This window comes from Periplaneta americana, chromosome 2, assembly GCF_040183065.1.
Source record: "Periplaneta americana isolate PAMFEO1 chromosome 2, P.americana_PAMFEO1_priV1, whole genome shotgun sequence".
NCBI classification, from domain to species: Eukaryota; Metazoa; Arthropoda; class Insecta; order Blattodea; family Blattidae; genus Periplaneta; species Periplaneta americana.
The window spans coordinates 183,703,258-183,727,399 of record NC_091118.1 but is presented as its reverse complement, the minus strand read 5'-3'; the positions used below and the strand labels follow the sequence as shown (position 1 = coordinate 183,727,399).

The following is a 24,142-nucleotide window of genomic DNA, read 5'->3' as shown; positions in this document are numbered from 1 at the left end:
GCGAAATCCGGTTGCGAATGCCAGCTATAACGGCTGGGGGGATCATCGTGCTAACCACACGATACCTCCATTCTGGTTGGATGATCGTCCACCTCTGCTTCGACATGTGGGTGTGAGGCCAGCAGCCGGTTGGTCGGTCTAGGCCCTTCACGGGCTGTAGCGCCACGGATTATTATTATTATTATTATTATTATTATTATTATTATTATTATTATTATTATTATTACTACTACTACTACTGTTGTTCCAAGATATTTGAATTTTTCCACCTCTTCGAAGGATAAATATCCAATTTTTATATTTCCATTTCGTACAATATCCTGGTCACGAGACATAATCATATACTTTGTCTTTTCGGTATTTACTTCCAAACCTATCGTTTCACTTGCTTCAAGTAAAATATCCGTGTTTGTGTTCATTGTCACAACTCTGCTGTTTGTAGACTCTCTGGTAGGCCATCTAAATATTCCTGATGCCACAAATTACGAAATATCTGGGAATTTTGGCAGACACTGCTTGCGTTTCATTATTTTTTTTCTGAAATTGGTGATTGGTGCGTACTTTGACGATTTGAGAAGTTGACTAGTTTTTTATTAAAAAAGAATACATTCCACTTCATTTATTTATCTGCTTAGATTAAACAATCTCTGATACGTGACTATCCATAATCTCATACAGCAGAAACTATAACATAACCTAAATAATATAAACAAGATAAATGATATAAACATTTTTATTAAGGATAATGAAATAAACATGACTTACTATAAAATGTACAGTTATTAAAAGTACAATGTTGGCAAACAAAGAAACAAATGTTAGGGGTGATAGAAACAAACAAATGCTAGGGAGGTGATAAAAACAAATGCTAGGGAAGTGATAAAGAAGTGGGATAAGCAGCCATGATTGGTTGAAAGACGTAGATACCGTTTTATTAGTCAAAAGTAGTATGAGGTAGTAAAAGTGTTACAGTCTTGTAAATAGTAAAATAAGTTCCTACAATTGAAGACTTATCCAGAATAAGGGTGAAACCAGAAAATTTATAAAACATGTTTCAAGAGAAAGGGAATTAATTTCAGTTGTATATTTCGTTAGGCCTACATTTAGTAGCGCAATCATTTGATTAATCAAGGATACAAGTTTATTCAGCTATTGGATGTAATCATTTATTGTTATAAATATGTTAATGCTTCAAAATTACTTTTTCCATCTAAGTCACATATTTCGGTAATTTGATGTTATACCATTATTCCGGAGAGGTCTTCAATTATACCGAGGAGATAAACTTGAATATGTTAATTTTATAAAGAGTTCATGAAACTACGAATAGCCTACAACTAAACATTCTTCTAGTAATAGTTCTTTCAAATGAAACATGCACTCAGACTTGCATACGCTTTGTGAAAATATATTTAAATATATACTTATAAGCACTGAACACATACCATAAGCTCAGATGACAGATGGGTCTAGAAATACTATACTCTATATATTATATATTAAAATGAGTTTGGATCAGTGAAGGAACTCTATTCAACTCCAATCAGGAAGTGAAAGAAGTGGTGTAACAGTAGTTTCATCATTAATTGCCATGCTTCTTCACTGCTAGTATCGAAGGACTACTGTAACTTTTGGACCATTCTATATTAAGATAAACACCTCTTCACCGGTACAAAGATAAGGAAATGATAGGGTGACAAATCGGAACTGTAAGGAACTGTGTCTCTCATCTGAATTGTAGCATGTTGTAACTGTGTCATTCGGAGCGTGGGCATAGCGTTGTAAAGAACTCTCTGAGACAAATTTCCTCGACTCTTGGTTCTGACAGCTTTTCGAAGAGGATGCAGGGACTCACAGTAATGGGTAGCATGGATGACGTCACCTGGTTTCAGCCAGGAGACTTTGCTCGCCAACAAACACATCCAGCCAGAACTTTCCACTTTTGGCGGCGGAATGAGGTTTTTCGGTCTGAGTTATTCAGCACGTCGCCATTCCATACTCATCCGTTTTGTTGATGGATCAAACCACAGACATTATGTTTCATCACTGACAACAATCTTGGACAGGAACTGATATCCCTTCTTGTGGAACTGAATCAGGTATTGCAATGCCATGCTTCGCCAGATGTGCGCTCCTTGCTTATGAACTGAATCACACCCCGTTGCACGTGCTTGGATGTACCATGAGCAAACTTATTTCACTTTCCGTGCTCTTGCTCTTAACACACACGTCAAGGATACTGAACGACACGTGCACTAACACGATCAGGGGCGTACACAAGTGGGGGGAGTGGGTTACCGGGATTGAACACCTCTCAGAACCAAAAAAAGAAAAAATTAAATTTGAGTATTTCTTTATCCATAATCGTTTTCCCTTTAATTTTTCAGTTAGAGTAACAAAATCTACATCAACATAAGGCATAGTCGTTCCACCCCTCCTTCAATATATTCATCATGCCAGTTTCATTCAACATCATTGGTGAGTTCCATGTTGCATTATTGTGTTTAATATAGATAGGCTATATTTCAATATATTTGTTTCCAATGGATTTTCTATTAAGTAAAGTGTCAAACCTATCATATACAAATATCTGTTGCCTATATATAATTCATTCATAGTTCTGCCCAAGGGCAGGTCTTTCACTGCAAACCCAGCTTTCTCCAGTCTTTCCTATTTTCTGCCTCCCTCTTTATCTTTGCATATGATCCATATATCTTAATGTCGTCTACCATTTGATATCTTCTTCTGCTACGAACTCTTCTCCCGTTCACCATTCCTTCCAGTGCAACCTTAAGTAGAGGCAGTTGCTTCCCAACCAGTAACCCAGCCAAATTCTTTTCTTCTTCCTGGTCAGTTTCAGCATCATTCTTTCTTCATCCACTCTTTCCAACACAGCATCGTTTCTTACTCTGTCCATATCACATGCTCCATCTTTATCCATATCCACATTTCAAATGTTTCTATTCGCTTCTCTTCACTTCGTCGTAATGTCCATGTTTCTGCCCACACAATAGATATGATGAATGTGTAAGTATAATAATGACACAGGCATTTTTTATTACACAAAATTAAACACAAGTTAAAATTTGTTGAAAATTGGATGACTGTGAAAAAATTACGTCTCAAAGATTTTATAAGGCTATTCATGAATATATGCTATTAGAACATATTATAATATTAATAAAATATACGCTAAAATAATAATAATAATAATAATAATAATAATAATAATACACAATTTAAAATGCCGATAATGTAAATTGTAAACAATTTTAATAATACCACCCCCTTGACAAAATCCTGCATACGCCACTGAACACGACAGTACGCCAATGACAACCTGTATAGTGGAGCTACAATCTTCCACGGCCCACAGTATCGACAGTGTTGCTATTCCAGACTATTTTCATTTTGTTGGTAGTTTTAACCGATAAGCAGAAATACAAAAGGTTTGGTCTGAATGGGGCCGTCTATTGCTTATCTTACAAGATATCTTGTAAGATAAGCAATAGACGGCCCCATTCATTCCATACCTATTCCAGTCTATGTTTCATTTGAATGAACCAGATACTTCATTTAGAAAAGGATTTTACTTACATTTAGTGGTACAGGATATGAATTAATACAGAATGAACCTATAGTTTTTCCTTCATTCTCGCATCTTTATTACTGAAAAACTTCGCTAGATACAGGGATGCGGCTTTCAGCAAATGATACCTCATCCTCCGAAGTTTTCATGGATACACCTCAACATGTGCTCCGCTTGTTGCTCGGAGAACGGCAGATCGTAACCCGATTTCATGTCATGTTTTTGCCTACATCTAAATTTTCCGACTCCCAAATCCGAACATCGAGTGTGTTGACTTTTCCGGAGGTATGAACGATTGCCTCATCAGAAAAACAAATTTGCTTAAGATAGTCATTGTGTCGTTTATTTCAATTCAATCGCTTCTATGCAGGAAAAAGCGCAGTGTTTTTTTTGAGGTTCAGCGACACTTCTGGAAGGAATATGGACGAAATCCACCATAAATGGAGACATCAAATTTAAAAATACTGGCAGTGTTGGAGAACAGAGAGATGGTATGCTTAGAAGTACAGATGAACTGTTGAAGCTCTTCGCACAGCTTTAGAACACTGTTCGATAAAATCGACTCTTCGTCCTTCAAAAGAACTTGGCGTACAGATCTCAGATTATATCTCTACCGATCAATGGCTGTTAAATTTCAAGTGGCTTATCTTATAACGTACTGTAGGTGTCAGCGCATTGGAAAGCATTACAACTCTCCTCCCTCGCCTCACCTCTCCGCCGCAAATGTGCCGTTGGCCAGAGGTAGAGATTAAAATACGAGATCTGTACCTCAGACTACTGTGGTTAAAATTTTTCACAAACGGCTGCAGTTCCACGCGTACAAAGTGCAATTCATGCACGTTTTGGTGCCAGACGACCGTTCCCGAAGTGCTGCATTTGCTGCGGATAATCTAGAAGAAATTGAACGACACAGTGACCACCTTAAGTAAGTTCGTTTTTCTGAAGAGGTAATCTTTCATACATCCGGAAAAGTCAACAAACACGATGTTCCGATTCGGGAGTCGAAAAATTGAGACTTTGGCGAAAACATGACAATGAAATCTAGTTCCGGTCTGACGTTCTTCGGACAAAAAAACAAACGTACCACATGTTAAACTCAATCCATGAAGAGTTAGGAAGTTGAACACATCAACACTGTCGCTGTCACAAACTTCATCAGCAACATCTTCCGCACACTTCAAGAATAGACTCTAAACAATAAAATTGTAGTCACCACTGATGTAAATATCTTGTGATATGCCTATGGCAAAACACAGGTTGTAGAATAGCACGTAAATAAAAAAAAAAGTATCATTTGCTGAAAACCGCATTCCTGTATCTAGCGTAGTTTTTCAGTAATAGGAACTAACTATTCTGTATTGTTAAATTGATCAGTTTTCAAACAAAAATAAAAAAAACGAACTGTATTTCCCATGTCATCGTAACACTTATCACCACTGAAGGTTGAAGTGGGGAAAATTCAGAATGTAGAAAGTTTCATTCTATAACAAGAACAGTTCAATGAGAACTGCTACTTCTGTTTGTTAGTTTTATTTTCAGTGGTTTCACAGTTTTCATTACAAAATCTAATGAGAACTGGACTTCTTCTTTGCAGTCGCTTTCCAGGAGTTTGAATTTCCTCAGCACTTGACACATCGTACATTTGATCTCCAGCATAGCAAACTTCTGACCTGTTGGATACAAATGCAGTGTAATCTTATGTTTTACACGGTTTATGCAGTATGACGTTTGTAACATCATAACTAGAGCAGCATTTATATGCACAGAAAGTTTTAAATGTGCAGAATAAAACATGAAAAAGCAATTGTTAGAGCTTACTATCTTTGTAAGAAAATAAAATGTGAATTATAATACGCCAGCTAGATATACTGTATGTGTTTTCCTTTATTTGACAGGGTTCACTGTGTCTGTTTCTTTCTTTGTTTACCTTACTTTTTTTTTTGTTATAGAACACAACTAACAGATTTGTAAGATTTCTGTTGTCATACTTTGCTATTTATAAGGATGTTTTTGAATGCTGAAAATGGTCGTTGAACATCATAATGAGGTAGCTGCAAGAATTTAGTGTAAAAATTGTGAGTTTGTAAGATCCAGGTTCAAGCAACCAACATTGTCTTGGCAGAAAGCCTTCTTCACTTTGAAAACAGTGGTGTAACCACGACTTTTGTATTGACAGCCTCACCAATAGGCTCTTGTGCGCGGGAAATGTTATCTGTTAAGAATTCTACAGTGCGATCGAAAAGTCCCTCCACAGCTCCATTAATTGTAGCCCTGATCACATATGACAGTCTAATTCACTTAATTAAAGATTCAGGATTATCATCTATTTCCCCTCCTGCAACTAATATCCGGGCCACCAGGTCATCTTCTGATTCAACTGAGGTTGCGTAAACAAGATTACGCATCTGTCTCCACACAATAAAAATCAGGATATCGGAAAGGCCAAGTTACAGGACTGCCTCTGCCAATCCACTTCCCTGGAAATTGTTCAAGTAGTCACGCACACGATGTTAATTTGTAGAGTAGTCATTAACTGAAAAACGCATATACATGTGCTCTGGCGGTTTAATAAAGTCCCTAAAGAAAATATGATATTAGAGAAAAACAATTGTTTTGGTGTCCCATACAACCTCACGGAGTTTGTCGGTTTAATTACTTTTCACCCTGTATGAACAAATAAAATTACCTCTTATTCTGAAATAAATATATATTTCCACGTGTCCACATTCCTCGAATTTAGAGTTCTATATCTTCTTTCACGGACCAGTAAATCGTAACAAACGCAGCATAATGCCGGGTCCTTTACATCTTAAGGTAAGCGTTCACGACATCGTATCGCACTCCTTGTACGAATCGCAAGCAAAGGACATTTTAAGTGCAGTGCGTTCACTGTAACGGCTCCACCACATCGCCTCATCGGATTCCCTTATTAGCTATTTAAAACGTGACGTCGTACGATATTGACATTGCTGAAAAAAGAGGAGTTGAGGTTAGGTCTATTAATTATCACTGTTAGCGCATAAGAATTTGTAATTGCTTCATGCGTCTTAATTGAAGAGGAAGAGACGAAAGTAATATTGGATACACAATGTATCTGTAAGAAATGACTCCATTACTATAATGGGAACACCTCAAATTATATAATTCGCCGCAATTTTCTACCAGCAAAATAAGTTTTCCGTCTGCCATTTTGGCGCGACACTGAACATGGCACAACATAATAGTAACTGTTGACCAATTAAAATTGATTTATTAAAGAAGGCCATGATCGCACGCATCGGAAAAGTTGCTCATCCGAGAAACGTGGACGCATTTGCCGAGAGGCGATCCGTGCGATACGATGTCGTGAACGCGTTTACATAACAATTACAGCAAAGATAGTCTTTTTCCGATCCGTGCGATTCGTCCGATGAGTGCGATACGATGTAGTGAACGCTTCCCTTTATGCAACACGACCATGATCAAGGAAGATATTAGTATTTCCGAAACGTCAAAAATGTATCTTGGGACGCAGGTGATAATACAAGCTAATCTTAAAACCTCAAATTTCATATTTTATATATAATACGTACCAATGCAGTTTCTGGGGCCAGCAGAGAAAGGTATGTAGCTGAACGGATGTCTTCCAACGCAGTTCTCTGGCAGGAAACGATCTGGATCAAATTTATCAGGATCAGGATAAATATCGGGACTTCGCAGCACCAGAAACGGTAAAAGCAATACATTGGCTCCAGCAGGCACGATGTAGTCACCTGTAATACACAGTTGTACCGTTTGGACATGTTGCAGGACTTTAAACATCACGATTCCAAAGCAGATCTATGAACACCTACCAAAAGACATGTTGTCTGCTAGTTCTCGCCCAAACAATGGAACACTGGGGTACAGGCGTAATGTTTCCTTAATCACCATTTCCAAGTATTTCATGTTCTGAAGATCATAAGATGTCGGGTTTCGATCAGAATCTTCAAAAATCTCCTTCAGTTCAGCAACCACTTTTTCCTGTAATAGAAGTGAAAATAATTATAATACACCGTGTCCCGCTTAGAGGGATCGAGAAATAAGTCCTACTTTACGGTATAAATAAAGGTTTTATAACATAACATTTTGTACAACTTGATCTAAAAACTCTCAGAATTTCGGAGAATAGTCAGTGCAACTCGATGTGTGCGCCTCGAGCTACCCTGAAGACATCCGATAGGTAGGCCTACTCAACCTTCTGCCAAGAGTTCCATAACATTTGTGGAGTGATTAGCGCAGCTGCATTTATAATGCGTTGTGTCAGTTTTTCCAAAGTGTCAACTGTACAACGTTGGTACACAACATTCGTCATAAAGTCCCAGAAAAAGGTCCTGGAGGAGTTGATCAACAACAAAAGTTCTGCATATGTTCAGATACACATTCCCTTTGATTGTCGCTTCGATGGAGCAGAATGGTCCAATAACAGAATATTCTACTGAATGGCAGCAGGCTTGTTTCCACGATAAACGTTAGTGCGCATGCGCATGAACATGCAACTGTTTTTAAGCCATTGGTACATAAACGTGGACAGTTTCTGCATCTTGTAAGATGTAAATCAAAACAATATCTTCATCTGATTTTAAATGGTGAGCATTTATTTCTCGATCCCTCTAACAAAAGCGGGATGCGGTGTATTTACGTGGGTTGATGATATAAAAACTAAGGTTTCACTCTTTCATAATACTTTCGTTTAGAAATTGCACGACAGTTGAAATTACTGTGTCAAACAACATAGAGGTGACTACATTTGTAGCATAGTTTCCGAGAACGATTATACATTTTTCCAAACTAGGCACGAACTTGTAAGATACCCTCTGTAAAATTCTGTTTCTTAATCTTCAAACTGTTCTCGGACAATAACCCTACAGATCCAACATCCTAAATCCATCAACCTTCGTGATGTTTCTTCAGAGTCCAAAAAGAAATAAAAGTCGGAAAGGGCAAATTCTAAGCTGCAATTGATTTGTTTCAAGATCCACTTTTGACGTAAACTGCAAACTTTTTCTATATTTTACGTTAAAATTTTTAATACTAAGTATATTTAATTTTTTAATCCCTTTATGTTGATTGCGTAATTGTTGCTAAATGTTTCAGTTATTATTACATACTTTAATAGTGTTTGTAACTATATATTCTGTAGCTAATACATTTCAATTCTTTGGAATAAAAGTGTTTAAAACTGCAAGTACGAGTACATACGATTGAATAATAATTGTTACTGCTGAGAAGTGAAGGTCCGGCACCATGGTGTTCTCCACACCAGTGAAGAAATTGGTTTTCGAAACAGTTTTTTATGTGAAACCATTGAAATCATAATTTGTGTCGTATGTATTCACTACTTTGTTAATTTTCATTAAGGAGACACTCAACTTAAAAATTGGAGAAAAACTGTCATAGAAATGAAAAATTTAATTTCTACACTAATTTACGTGACAGAACTAAATTAATATGCAGAATTCTTCCCCTATTCATGAGAAGTCAGAGTCAAATGCACAAAGCCAAAAAATAAAAAAAAGATAATTAAAAGTGATATTTCAATTAATGATTGATTAAAAATTGAAATATTTTTTATCTTGAAAAGTATTGGATCTAAAGAGCTGAGATTTTGCATGTTACTTTCCATGTGTATATTAAATTTTTTCTCCAAATTTGAAAAAGATTGGTTAAATAGGAAAAAAGTTCGAAACTATAGTTGAGTGTCCCTTACGTGGAAAGGTCTGTGAGCACAACTTCTTGTCATATCACTCGACGAATGAATTAAAGGTCATGTTTTGTAGCCATAATACAAGAAAACATTTTTCTAATGAATTTCGTTGACAATGCTCACCTGGATATCTGGGTGCTTCGACAAATTCCAGAGTGCGAACGATAGAGCTGCCGCGGTTGTATCATGGCCCTGAGGAAGTAATGTATTAGTTTCACTCGTATAATAGATTACTACACCAAAAATTGTGAAGTTAACATAATTAACTGTGAAATGTGTGAAGTTGAGATTCTCACCTCGAACATGAATGTGTCTACTTCTTCCCTTATCTCTTCGTCCGTGAGTTTCAATCCGTCATCTGAAGCTTCAAGCATCAAATCAAGCAATGCCAACCGTCGCTTAATGCCTGAGAATATTTAAAAGAGTGATTAAACATAGGAAATTATTTGAACTGTTGACTTTTGCTCAGATAATTAATCTTTCACTGGACACTAATAATTAACTGGAATCTTCACATTGTATTCGACATGGCCAATCATATTTTCAAACTCAACATAAGCTAATAACACGTCATGTCTAGTTACAATGGGAGGATATGTTTCCTTTTCCTGACTACGAATCGATATTGGTTTCCATCAGTCTCTCTGTCCGTCTGTCCGTTCAGCGGACCGTCGGTCCGTGTGTGTGTGTACGTGTGATGTCTACGTACCTTCCATTCAGTTTCAATGCCGGTTCATGCAACCATCCCCTTAGGCCTATACATAGGCATCTAACCATCTATTCTTTTGTAGGACTCCTTTCATTCTCGTTATGTCTTTCTGCATATTATAAGATGGTAGAATACCAGACGTAAAAATCTGATATTCTGAGTGTAGAGATAGCATAATACTCCGCAGTTTCTCCATCTACATCAGTCATTCGAAATTGGTACCAACACTTTAATTAATATCAAAGCCTATTTATCCGCAATTGACATAATTATAATAATTCTGAAAAGTAACCTCCTCCAGCATCACGTACCCTTCGCCACACCTCTGGAAAGAGATGGATGCCATAGCGTCACTTTGCTCTAAGCTTCTGATTGATCGCTCTACAACTGTTAATATTATTTATTCTAAAGCGTAACCCTTTCAGTGGTTTTTTCATCTAAGGGAGTAAGTCGTAATTGCAAAGTAACTCGAGTCCGGAGAATACGGAGGATGCTCTACAATTGTGCAGTTCCACTTGTTAAGTAAATTACTCACTTGGGCAACCATGTGACAACGAGTATCATCGTGAAGCACAATGGGATAGGTGTTAAAGAGATTCCGGCCTTTCTGACGTCCAAAAAGTGGTTGCAATATGTATCATCCACATACATTCCAATTAGAACGCAATGACTGATTATTATACCTTCATAAGCATAACAATCAACATAATTTTGAGTGGGTTCTGCTCTTATCTACATTTTGTTGGCATCAGGGCGTTGCAGATAACAATATTAGTACAATCATTGCATGTAGATTATAAATAAAATAATTATCTTATAACTTGCAAATAACACATATAGGCCACGACGCCATCTCATGCTATCAGTTTACATTGGTCACCGCTAGGGGAGTTGAATAGTAGCAGTGTTGCCACTAATTTGTGTTACCTCTCAAAAATTGTTTTAGATGTAGAATTTGTATTTATTTCAGTTATAAGCAGGGATTGCAGTCCAGTAATCTATGATCTGTGTGGATATAGATTTAAAAGTTTTGAATGGCATAGAATCAGCTACTTACCGCACTCGTCTTCAGCAGAGTCTTCTGAAGTTTGGAATTTCGATTTTTGCATTTGTTCCTTCCTGGTCTTTACGACAGATGTGCTAAGTCCATGCAGTATAGACAGACATCTCTTTTGTTCTTTTCCTCTAGATGTAAGCGAGAAAATGAAGTCAGGATGTATCCACGGCTTTGCTAGTCTTTGAATAAATATATTGCCCATGCTGCAGAGACAAGAAACAACATGAATGGTATATGAAGAATGAAAAACATAATAGTATGTAAGCCATTGAGTCACAAAACGCAAAGTTGTTATATATCTTTTGTTCCGAAGGCATCATACAGAAAAAAAAAGTTTTTGTGAAGAAATAGAATATTTCAAAACCAAAACGTGAAACATTTTCGCCCTTGTAAGGTACATTATTTTATTTCATACTATGTTGAATTTCCTTATTTTTTATTTAAATAATATTAAAATGAAGACATTCGTTCAGGGCCCACCATTCAAGCAGTCGACATCGTTCATGAAGGAGTCTATAACATTCAGCAATCTGTCGACAGATGAAATAATCATGGAGGGAGATTCAGATTCAGAAATTGATGTTCCAAAAACTATTTTGGATAGATTCAAGGAAGGATTTGCAAACTGATTCCTGCCAAATCAGAATTAATATATGAAAAGTAACATTTACAGTTTTGTTCTTGGAAAACAATGAACAGCGTAAAACAATATTGCACGAAAATGTTAGACTAGCCTAGGGGTATAGTAAATGTTGGATTTAAGTGTTGAAACTTATGTATGTTTACAATTATGTGTTGCAATTATTACAATCCGGTATTTACAGTGGCTAATTAATTACAGAGAAGTTAGTTTATTTTCTGTTAATAAACGTATATTTATATTAATAAGTGTGTTATTATGTATATTCTATCTAATTAAATATTCAGGTTGTGGGCTGGTACGGAAGTTGCTGTATTTATAAAAAATCATTGTATTTCCTTAGATATTTAAATTATGAAGAAGTGTAGTTATATATAATAAAAGTGATATAAGTCAGTTATATGAACACTTTTAAAAAGTGCTCATATAACTGTATTATATCACTTTTATTATATATAATTATCTTAATCATGAACACTGTTGCATCTGACCTAACTTAAGTAATTTAATGAAGAAGTGTATTATAATGTTTTTACTCTAATTTTTAAATAATTTTGCATCATTATATTCACATTTGGCACTATTTATTAACTGTAATATTGAATTCTAGCATCTATTGCCATTATTTATTTTCTTTCTTTCGTTTGTGTTGTTTGTTTTGTTGTTTTTTCTCTTATTATGTATTTTGTGTATATATCTGTGTAAGCCACCTGTAATTGGAAGCCTGCTCCTGTTGGTGGTGGATTTAAAATAAAATATATACTCAAGTTCCACTCCATGTAGCCAGTTGGTTTCTGTTTCCTTTTTATGTTAGGCCTACCATTATTGACCGCAAGCCACTCACTCATGATACGGTGTTTATTTTATAAATTGTCACACATCTGAGTTTTTCACAACTGAACTCCAACATTATTTCCCATGCACTTTGTTTTGTTATTTTCCTTTAACTCTACAATGTTTACTTCATCACTTAATGATAGTGCCACATATTTACGGAACTTTTTTTACCACGAAATCACTACACTTGCACTATTTCCTAGGGCGAGGAAGAAACGAAATGTTTGTTTAAACAAGTGTCAAAGATTGGTGACAAGTTTCGGCGTGTCAGCATTGATAATATCTAGTACCTCATTTTATGTCTGTCATTTGATTGGATTAGCGATGTATTAGTAATGACCTACTCAATAGAATAAAGTCAATAAAACAAAATAAATAAACGATTACGTGAGGGTTTTCTAAGTCGCCCAGATTTCGCAAAATTCCAGGCAAAAATCGCCCAAATAGTGATAGTCGCAATTCTCAAAAGAAATGTTGCAAAACCTCTATGTTGCCCAAACGGCGAAATGTCGTCCAATCTGGCTATAATTAGTGGTTCAGAAGTGGTGACATCTAACGCAACGCACTGCAACTCGATAATGAGTCGAGTGTGGGACAATTTGCAGACGTTGTCAGCTCGTTATGGCTCAACTGTCAGCGGCCGTAAATACCTCATTTGATGCGGTGTTCCTTCTTCTATCCAACGGTATATGCACCATCTCTCTGTGTCTGTGCGAGCAGTAACGGCGAAACGTTACTGCATTTCTAGTGCCCGTCAATAGGGATATCCTGAACTAGCACCAACAGATAGCGCACGTGTACTTTGAGGGATGCGCTTTGCGTGTGAAATTGTTTTTCGGCATATAAACATTGAGGATATACGTAGTGTATTAGTATATTAAATACTCTTAAAAACAACTAAAAATGGCAAATTTTTGTTATGTTCCTATATGTAAAAACCAGGTAAAGCTTTTTGTCTTCAATCAGGTCCCGAAATATTCTGAATATATGCTTTAAACCTTAAAAAATATAAGTAATTAAATTGCGCCTCGAAAGTGCTAGCTATTAAATAAATGTAACTACTTCAAGTTAAGAAATTGTTGACTACAGTTTCATTTTGGAAGAGGGGAAAGAAAAATTAATAAAAATATATGCAACCTCGACAGCAAGTTATGTTAGCTTAAATTATGTTATGCAGTAGTTGTAGGAGTTTCCGAAGTTTACGCCTGCAGTAAACTTTCTGTAAACTGGGATTTTCATTGTCCAGGACGATCCGTAGTATAATCCATTTCGTGAATAATGTTTTTAATGTACTGTACCCTAATTATTAAAATCATGTTTTAACTTCAAATTTTCAAAATCATCCTACATAGTATTCAAAACTGCATGTCCTTAACCTACAAAACGCACGACAAATCGTGATACTATTGCGATTATATTATATCATCCTTGAGACGGTTCCTCGTATAGGATAAGGAGATTTTCATCGGATTAGTATTTCTTGTTAATATTCTTATATGGATAGAAAGCGTAGGCGTGTAAGAAAGTTCCAGAATGTGAAAAGGAAGTAACAGCTGGGCAGAAATGCCGAAGCCACGCTACGCGGACAAGAAACATGTGTCCAGGCGTGGAATCGACCGTTGGGGGCTACGTGGACTTTGCCTGCGGGTGGTCAGCAAGATGACTCCAAGCCAGGTTCGAAAAGGAGACGGTCTGGAATATTTGAGAGAGTTGTCAGAAAACACCGGAAGTGGGGGAGGATCTAGTTAACGAACAATTTTTGAAGAGCGCATCTTAAGTGACGTAAGAGTAATCATGGCCAATCAGGATTCATAATAGAGACACGTGATTTATAGATAGAAGGGCGAAATGAGGATATTTGGTGGTTGCAAGTAGAGGGTAGGTTTGGCAGATAGACAGAGGGCAGATAGAACGCGTGCGGTCAGGACGCACTCCACATATTCTCGGCGAACCTAACTCAGAAGGAGACGGCGTGGATAGCAATTTACGGACTTAGAATTTTTAGTGGGTATAGGAAGAAGTCGTGTGTGGTATCATTCTTGTAAGTCCGAATTCTTTTCTCGTCACTATTATTACATTAGGAATAAATTGTCATCACGTTATCAACTCTCCGTTACATTACCGGTGTTATAGTACAAAACATAGAATTACGCGAATACGGAAATTAGTCTACCAACTTGTAGGCAGTGAGAGCAGTATATTATACACTTGGATATGCATTTCTGCTAATCCGAAACCAATACTTCATAATAATAAACGTTCTCATCGAGATTTATTACCAACAACTTCTGGTGTGTCCGCTTACATCATTTCAATCAACGAGCACGTCTCCCAAACCCCATGTCCCAACCGTTTGCAGCTGACCTGGGAAACCTCATCTCTACTAGAGTAATCTCGAGGAGGCTGGCGCCCAAATTAATTACTGTACATCGTTAATTATTGACATCAAAGTGCCGCCTTGAGTTACTCTCCATACACAACGGGGCTGGCAGCCGAGGGCAAAGAGAGGCGACTTGGGCAACACCAGCATCGGCGACGACGACGACCGCCTCCTATTAAAATTTGCATTTGATCTTTCTGCAACTACAGAAAAAATACAAGGAATTCAATCTCGATAGTCCCTCCCCTATAAAAAAAACTACATTAGTGGCTGCATATTCTGTTTTTAGCGTACGTTTCTTAAATACTAATGATTAAAGAGGGCAATATTGACCTTCGACATAGTTCCTATTCTTTTTATTCGTATACCTCGTTCTCAGAGTTCTCATTTAGGTTCATGAATATCCAATTTACTCGTATCTATATTCTGCATACTGCAGATTTCTCCACCCGCCTCGGGGAATCGCTCAATATTATACAGGTTTACGTTATTATTTATTGTAAATTTAATTAAATTATGAGGTAAGAAAATATTGAATTATGTTAAATTATACTAGGTTGTACAAAATAAAATAAATATGATTTTGACAGCACAGAAAACCAACAAGCGGGAAAACGTAATCAACTGTAACATTTGACATAACATAGTCCTACAACATGTTGCGCCGCATGGAACGCTCTTGTCATCTAGCGGTAAAACTTCGCATAAGATATCCCTATTTCCAAGTTACCTCTGACCTATAGGCTACCTAGTGGGTAGAGAAACGTAGTTCGACTTCAAAATGGTTGGAGTGAATTTTTTGGGGTAGGGTCTAGTACGGCTTTCCGATGCAGATTTAGAAAGGACATGGCACTCCGGGGTCTGGAACTTAAGAGGTGCTCGTCTTAGAATGGGTCCTGGATCTGTCAGGCCCGCCTGTCAGCATAGGATTCACGAATCCCACCCAAGCCTCTTGTCGGACTTGAACAATCATCGCATATATAGAGCGTACAATGGGCTGATTTCTGCCTATGTGCAGGAGTCTATCCCAGGCCAGGCCTTCCAAAAAACCAAGCTATGTTAAGTCCTTATCTACCTCTCACACAGACAATGGTAGAATTTTAATAATGCAGTAGTTACCGTTTATCTTACCTGCGAACGGCTTTAACGTATTCCGTATTTTCTCCTCGCTGGGCATTCAGAGTCACACCCATAGACGTTTCTGAAAGACAAATCCAAACGTAACAGTTAAAGTCATAGTGTCAAAGTCAGGATAGGAGAATAAATGTTAGAAGGAAGTGAAATAGGGAGAGAAGTACGACAAGGATGTCCTTCATTATCTACCCTGTTCAACATCAACTTATAGGAGTTAGTGAACAACTGTTTTCAGAACATGGGATGAGTGATAGTAGGAGGAAGAAGAATAAAGTGTATAAGATTTGCTGATGATATGGCGTTGTTCAGTGGTGATATTCGGCCGGTTCGCACCAGTTCGGACGAATCGGTTGTTAAATTATTTCTAGGTAATATTTGCATTTACCATGGATATGTACCGTATATGTTTAACATAGGTACACATGAGAGAACTGGCTGTTAAACTTCTTGAATACCATTACTGGCGTTGTTAGCAGAAGAGAAGATGAAACTAAGGGATATGCTCCTGGAGCTAAATAACAGCTGTGGAATGAAGATAAATGCCAACAAAACGAAGGCCATGGCCATAGGAAGAAAAGTAAAGAAGGTAAACTTGCGAATTCTTAATAAGGCAGTAGAGCAAGTGGACAGCTTCAAATAATTAGGATGTACTATAAGCTGTAACATGAGCTGCTGCCAAGAAGTCAAAAGGAGAATACCAATAGCAAAGAAAGCTTTTAATAGAAATAGGATCTTCTGCGAAACTCTGGAGAAAAAACTAAGGAAGAGAATAGTGAAGTATTTTGTGTAGAGTTTAGTATTGTATGGGGCAGAAACATAGATATTACGACGAAGTGAAGAGAAGCGACTAGAAGCATTTGAAATGTGCATATGGAGAAGAATGGAGCGTGTCAAGTGGACAGACAGAATGAGAAACGAAACTGTGTTGGAAAGAGTGGATGAAGAAAGAAAGATGCCGAAACTGATCAGAAAGTGGAAAAGGAATTGGCTGGGTCACTATTTGAGAAGAAACTGCTTTCTGAAGAATGCACTGGAAGGAATGGTGAACGGATTCGAAGAAGATATCAGATGATAGACGACATTAATATATAGGATCATATGCGGAGATAAAGAGGAAGGCAGAAAATAGGAAAGACTGGAGAAAGCTGAGTTTGCACTGAAATACCTGTCCTTGGGCAGAACACTATGAATGAATGAATGAATTAATTAATTAATGAAAGTGTCACTCAGCAACCTGCTTAGCTCACAGGCGAGCATTCTGATGGGGGCAGATAATTTTTTTTTCCACCATGTTAATAATGTCAAAACAAGTGCTTATACAAAATTAGGCTACTCGAGCGCAATTACGAGGGATCAACAGAGAGATGCAGACGGTTGTCAGACACTGGTTCCGATCCCAGATCGCAGATTCTATTGCACAGGGATACAAAATATGATCCCATGGTATGAGAAATGTCTCTTTTCCGGTAGGAAAATATATTGAAAAATAGCTCAACAATTGATGTATCAGTTCTAATAAATCTTTCCATGAAATTGTGTTTTCCTTCCGTAAACGGTTTCAGGGAAACTTACTTTCTGGTCGGACTCGTAATTGAGTGGTCAAAATTTGTATAAGCACTTGTTTTGACATTATTAACATGGTGGAAGAAAAATAATAACTTTTTATCTGCCTCCATGAGAATGTTTGCTTGTCAGATGATAGTTGCACATGTCTCCTGATCCGAACATAACGACAGGCAAGTCTCCTCGTGTATGGGTTAAAAGTACGAGGGTCGTTCCGAAATTAATGCCTGCTATTTTTTTTTAACCTGTAACGTCTGAGCCGGATGTTAGTGGCGTTGTAGTAAAGGTTGAACCTTCTCGCTAATGTCCTGTTAGTTTGGTTGTCGTGCAAGAGATAGTGGCAACAGGGCAGTCTACCAAAATGACATCTCAGAGGTGCGTAAGAAACAGTGATGTGTTAAGGTAAGCGTTCACTACATCGTATCGCACTCATCGTACGAATCGCACGCAACGGATATTTAAGTGCAGTGCGTTCACTGTAACGGCTTCACCTCATCGCCTCATCGAATTCCCCTGTCAGCTGTTTGAAACATGACGTCGTACGCTATTGACATTGCTGAAAACAGAGGAGTTGAGGTTAGGTCTATTAATTATGACTGTTAGCGAATAAGAATTTGTAATTGCTTCATGTGTCCTAATTGAAGAGGAAGAAACGAAAGAAATATTGGTTAGATAATATATATGTAAGAAACGACTTGATTGCTGTAATGGGAATGCCTCTTACTTACTTACATATGGCTTTTAAGGAACCCGAAGGTTCATTGCCGCCCTCACATAAGCCCGCCATCGGTCCCTATCCTGTGCAAGATTAATCCAGTCTCTATCATCATACCCCACCTCCCTCAAATCCATTTTAATATTATCCTCCCATCTACGTCTCGGCCTCCCTAAAGGTCTTTTTCCCTCCGGTCTCCCAACTAACACTCTATATGCATTTCTGGATTCGCCCATACGTGCTACATGCCCTGCCCATCTCAAACGTCTGGATTTTAAGTTCCTAATTATGTCAGGTGAAGAATACAATGCGTGCAGTTCTTTGTTGTGTAACTTTCTCCATTCTCCTGTAACTTCATCCCGCTTAGCCCCAAATATTTTCCTAAGCACCTTATTCTCAAACACCCTGAACCTATGTTCCTCTCTCAGAGTGAGAGTCCAAGTTTCACAACCATACGGAAGAACCGGTAATATAACTGTTTTATAAATTCTAACTTTCAGATTTTTGAACAGCAGACTGGATGATAAGAGCTTCTCAACCGAATAATAACACGCATTTCCCATATTTATTCTGCGTTTAATTTCCTCCCGAGTGTCATTTATATTTGTTACTTTTGCTCCAAGATATTTGAATTTTTCCACCTCTTCGAAGGATAAATCTCCAAATTTTATATTTCCATTTCGTACAATATTCTGGTCACGAGACATAATCATATACTTTGTCTTTTCGGGATTTACTTCCAAACCGATCGCTTTACTTGCTTCAAGTAAAATTTCCGTGTTTTCCCTAATCATTTGTGTATTTTCTCCTAACATATTCACGTCATCTGCATAGACAAGAAGCTGATGTAACTCGTTCAATTCCAAACCCTGCCTCAAATTATATAGTTCTTCGTAGTTTTCTACAAGCGAAATAAGTTTTCCGTCTGCCATTTTGGCGCGACACTGAACATGGCACAACATAATAGTAACAGTTGAGCAATTAAAATTGATTTATTAAAGAAGGCCATGATCGCACGCGTTGGAAAAGTTGCTCATCCGAGAAACGTGGACGGATTTTCCGAGAGCCGATGCGGGCGATACGATGTAGTGAACGCGGTTACATAACAATTACAGCAAAGATAGTCTTTTTCCGATCGGTGCCATTCGTCCGATGAGTGCGATACGATGTAGTGAACGCTTACCTTTATTGTATTCCTCACCGCTGAACAATTTGCACCCATCAACATCCATAGAAGCGTGCTAAACGTGTACGGAGATCATACAGTATATTGGTCTCATATAGAATGCGCTCATTAAAAAATTAACGTATTTGATGAGTTGTGTAAAACGTTTATGAAACAGAATTTAGACAATTAATAAAATTAATTTCAAGACTGTAATAATATTACTTAATATTATTACTGTGTTTATGAAACAGGCCCTTGATGTGAAGATCTGTATGCACAGTTTGAGGCGAGGTTATAACTTATGGCGTGAGCTAATTAACAGTTTTCTTCTCAGAATATTTGAGAGGATGAAGTAAGTAGCATATAATTACATCCATGTAATGCCACAACAATATTTGTGCGAGATCGTGCGTATTTGCTTGTTTTCCACACAGAACCAATACGCGGTAAGTGTGAAATACCACATTCAGTATTCCCAGCGTAACACACATAACAATTTCCCTCTTCTTACCGCTTAAGCGCGACATTCATTTTACTGCTTTAGGCTTTTAACATATTATTTTTAGAGACGTTTAACATAGTAATAATTATAAATTGGAAACTTACCACTGCAATTTCACCTAAATTGCAATGTTAATTATTGTTTTCAAATATTTGCAAAATTAAGTAAAGTCTACTACTCCACGAAACTTACTGCATTCCTGATACAAGTAACATTAAGGAAGCCGTGAAAAAATCAACAAGATTCCAGATGCGGATGTTATTACTGCAATATGTTATATAAATAATATTGTTGAAATATTAAAATGAAAAATAAATCATTACATAACCTTACCGTTTGTTTTAAGTTCGCATTTATAGACTGGAAAAAAAAAAAGACAGACGTATATCACGGAATGCTGGAGTATAGTAAACACAGAAAACATTTTATAGCAACAATGTTGAAGAAAGATAGCCTATTTTGATTTTCCGAAGTTGCCGTCATTAAACAGAACCCAACATGGAGATTTCATTGCAACTAATTAGAAATTCGTCTTTCAGGTATGTAATAAACGATCTTCGCACAAAATAATGTACGATACACGAGCGGTATGTTTGTTTTCATGTTCTCGGAAATTAAAAAAGCTCAACTACGTTTCGCTTTTTCAATCTTTTCCTCGAACATGAAGACGTCAACATACCGCTCTTGTAACGTATATTACTATTATGTGAACTTAGGCTCATTCGCTATATAAATATAAAATATTTCAAATACTTACCGCTGATATTATCCAGTGCGCAGAGTTGGATATATGATCTGATTTCGAAATCAGAGCCGTTGACATGTTTTGACAGATTCTCCAGTAAAATGTTAGCATTGTTGTTGAACACTTCGACAAATTGCTCGAGGATCCTGAAGTGGAAGGCCGGAGTCAGCAGCTTCCTATGGATGTGCCAATGTTCTCCTGAAGAACATAATGAAAGGTTTTCGTTCATTTTCAAGGAAATAATAGCCTTCCTGAAAGAATAAATGCTGTTCGCAAAGAACTGCATTACTGATGTCATCGGAAATTTTGCATTACTTTTTAGCATAAATCACATTTGATTACACAGGAGGTGTGAAAAACTCAGGTATGGCTTCCTCATATGTGTAGAAGAAAGAATATGTTGTGACCTAAGGTGTCACTACCCTGTAGCACTTTCTCTATTGGTGTATGATCTAAGATCATTTGAGAAATATTGTAACGCTTTATAATAACCTCGAGAAGGAAGTATAGTTGTGAAGAATGCATTGTCTGGCAGGAAGGAAATTAGCTGACATAGCTATGAACATTGATCAGATGTCAGAAGTCGTTGTCACGCACGTGGATACGAATCACAGTATTCAATAAGTGTATTCATTCACGCCACATAAAAGTAAGATGAACGCGTATGGTCGTGTTTAATTCTAATTGGCTATCGATGACAGAATGTTAACAGAATTATTTTCCTCTGTGGAATTGCATTGTTTTCACGAATAACATTATTGCTGTTAAAGATAATCGGACGTGTTGATTTGTATTCTGTCTTAATTATGATGAGACTATGGTTTTTCTTAAAAGATCAACGTCTTAAGAATATTTTTTCGAATAAAGGTGAGATGCGGTTGTCGAAAATACAAAACCCGTTGCTTAAAGTCGCTTAGAGTATCAGATCATTATTATTGAACTGTTTAATTAAGCTCTTGACAGACATGAATTGTAGAAGATATTTCAAGAAAGTTCGGAAGAAATTACGTATTATGTATTATTACGTAATAATTTGAAATACGTAAATAATCACTTAGTGATTTAAGACGGCACTCATTCCGTCGGATCCCGGCCACTTAGTCACTCGTAATGAGTGCACCTCTGCACAGTGTGTTGGACATTGTGCCACTGTCACACATATGTGACACAGTGTATGAGGGTTGGCCACTGAAGGGAAACTAAGAGATGGAACTTAACTGAGAGGATTCAATCCGGCATCGGAAATGGAATCCGGTGTGGATAAAGCGTCAGCACGTAGAGCTGAAAACCCGGGTTCGAGTCTCGGTGCCGGAGACAATTTTTCTCATAGAAATATACTTTAAATATCTGTTTAATGAAATGGAAAGGAGGCGTTGTGTAAATAATCCAAATTAATTTTGTTATATTTGTGGTAATTTTGTTGTGAAAAAGCAAAGACAAAATATAATTTCATTTGTGACTGCAATGCGGGAATATTGTGTGGTAGATGATAGAGCTGTTACAGCGGCAAGCAACTTATTCTATCACGGGCACAAAAGCCTCTTTAGCTTAAATCATGAATGGGCATCGTGCCTCACTTGAGAAATAATGCCTCACTGACCTTCACAGAGCTTATCGCTCTGAGTGACATCACCTTCACAGTCCCCGTTTCTCCCTCACGCAGCTCCTAGGCGTGGGCAGGTTCTATATCAGTTTCATAAGCAATATCAGTGGTGGCATAATGGCATTATCAAAGCAGTGTGTACGCGTTAGAAAACGATTATTTCATGAGAAATGGGAGGAAGAGTTTTTTTGCTGTTTAGAAGGGGAGAACATACGATGTGTTGTTATGCTCGAAAATCCTGTTAGGCATTAATAAATTTAATATACAACGACATTACTCCTTATGTCATAAAGAACATGCTGAATTAGAAGTTAAGACAAATTAAATGTTATTTTTCGTACTATTCCGAAGAAAATTTATGATCTTAACACTTGCACTGTATACTAAATACGACATTATACCTTAAACACGCTGCATTAAAAGGTACGAGGAATTAAATTTTTTGTACGTATTATTTCCAAAAGAAATTATATATATATGTATATATATGTATATATATGTATATATATATGTATATATATATATATATATATATATATATATATATTATATTTGCGTAAGAAACGAAATATGATTTTCTGAAATTATTTTAGGTCGATAACGTGCAAATCTATTAAGTAATCTTGATAAACGCCAGAATATTCAAGAAAATAAACGTAGACAACTTGATGGAATATTATTGCCTAGTTACGCAATTTCTCGCCTGTGATTTAAATCAATTCAATGACGTAGAAATAGTAAAGAGGTTTATGATTAAAGCTGCCGAATTAATTTGGCAAATTGAATAAAAGTTTTCGAGTCTCTCACATTAACCAAGCGCTTTCCTAATAATTCGCCACTGACGGCCTTAGCGATTACAATAAGGTGACGCAGGTCACAGCAGTTTTATTTCCCATCCTACTCTGCAGTCTCCTCTCCTAGTAAACAAACTATTTCAAATCGAGTGCCTCACGTAACCGAAAATTGTGCCCATGTATGGCTTAAAGTAGACGTCTCAATAGGGCCTTCTCAGAGCACTTCCTCCTCTTTCTCTTTTTTAATGTAAGAGTGGAACAAGATGCAGGAGCAGTTCGTGTATCTCCGGATGACGTCATTGACCGCGACGTTTGAATAGACCTCTGCAACCGCTACGATATAACAGTCAGTCATTGTGTCCACCTCCGAGGAAAGAATGTTCTTATAACCGCAAATGTATGAAGAAATAAAAGCTTTCATAGGGAAAGCGAAATTGTGGGAGACGCAAGTTTCAGTGGGTAACTGTTACCAATTTATTGATCTAAAATTGTTACCCGATTTGAATCAAGACCAGTGTAACAAATATAATGAAATACTGAAGGACTTGAGAAAATAATTTCAGACCAGATTTAAGTTTTGAATAGTTCTAATTTAAAATAATTGCTTGTGAATTTCTAAGATGTTTAGGTTATTTTTAATTATTGAAAACATTACGAAATATATTATTTAACTATTATTGTAATTAATATATTAATACTAGCGTAAAGTAAGAATACTTACTTTAACAACCAACAAGTTTCATTGTAATTTTATTATTATTATTATTTAATTGAATTCTATTTTATTAAATATAGTATAAACTTAAAAAAAAGAGCGATACCAAAAACCTTTACTAGAAATGAAATATCGTTATTGTTTGGTCAACTGTCCGAAGACAGGTCTGAACCTCACAAGTGATACCAACAAGGCACCACTTATGAGTCAACTAGGCCAGGAGATAATGGAGTAAGGTGGCCAGTTCCTTGTGCTTAAATAATTAC

General features: G+C 36.9%; 1 protein-coding gene across 3 annotated transcripts in view; it reads right to left on the bottom strand.

Annotated features, from left to right (window-relative positions):
• Positions 1–715: 715 nt before the first annotated feature.
• LOC138694892 (cytochrome P450 4C1-like) overlaps positions 716–24,142 on the bottom strand; it is a 58,666-nt gene continuing 35,239 nt past the window's right edge. For all 3 annotated transcript variants that reach the window (XM_069819065.1, XM_069819066.1, XM_069819064.1), the window contains exons 5-12: positions 20,777–20,962; positions 16,069–16,138; positions 11,081–11,283; positions 9,611–9,720; positions 9,438–9,506; positions 7,423–7,591; positions 7,162–7,341; positions 716–5,259 (exon numbers count right to left, since the gene is read on the bottom strand). In XM_069819065.1, coding sequence (XP_069675166.1) covers positions 5,087–5,259; positions 7,162–7,341; positions 7,423–7,591; positions 9,438–9,506; positions 9,611–9,720; positions 11,081–11,283; positions 16,069–16,138; positions 20,777–20,962 — 1,160 coding nt within the window. In that variant the 3' untranslated portion in view covers positions 716–5,086. The remainder of the gene's footprint in view (positions 5,260–7,161; positions 7,342–7,422; positions 7,592–9,437; positions 9,507–9,610; positions 9,721–11,080; positions 11,284–16,068; positions 16,139–20,776; positions 20,963–24,142) is intronic.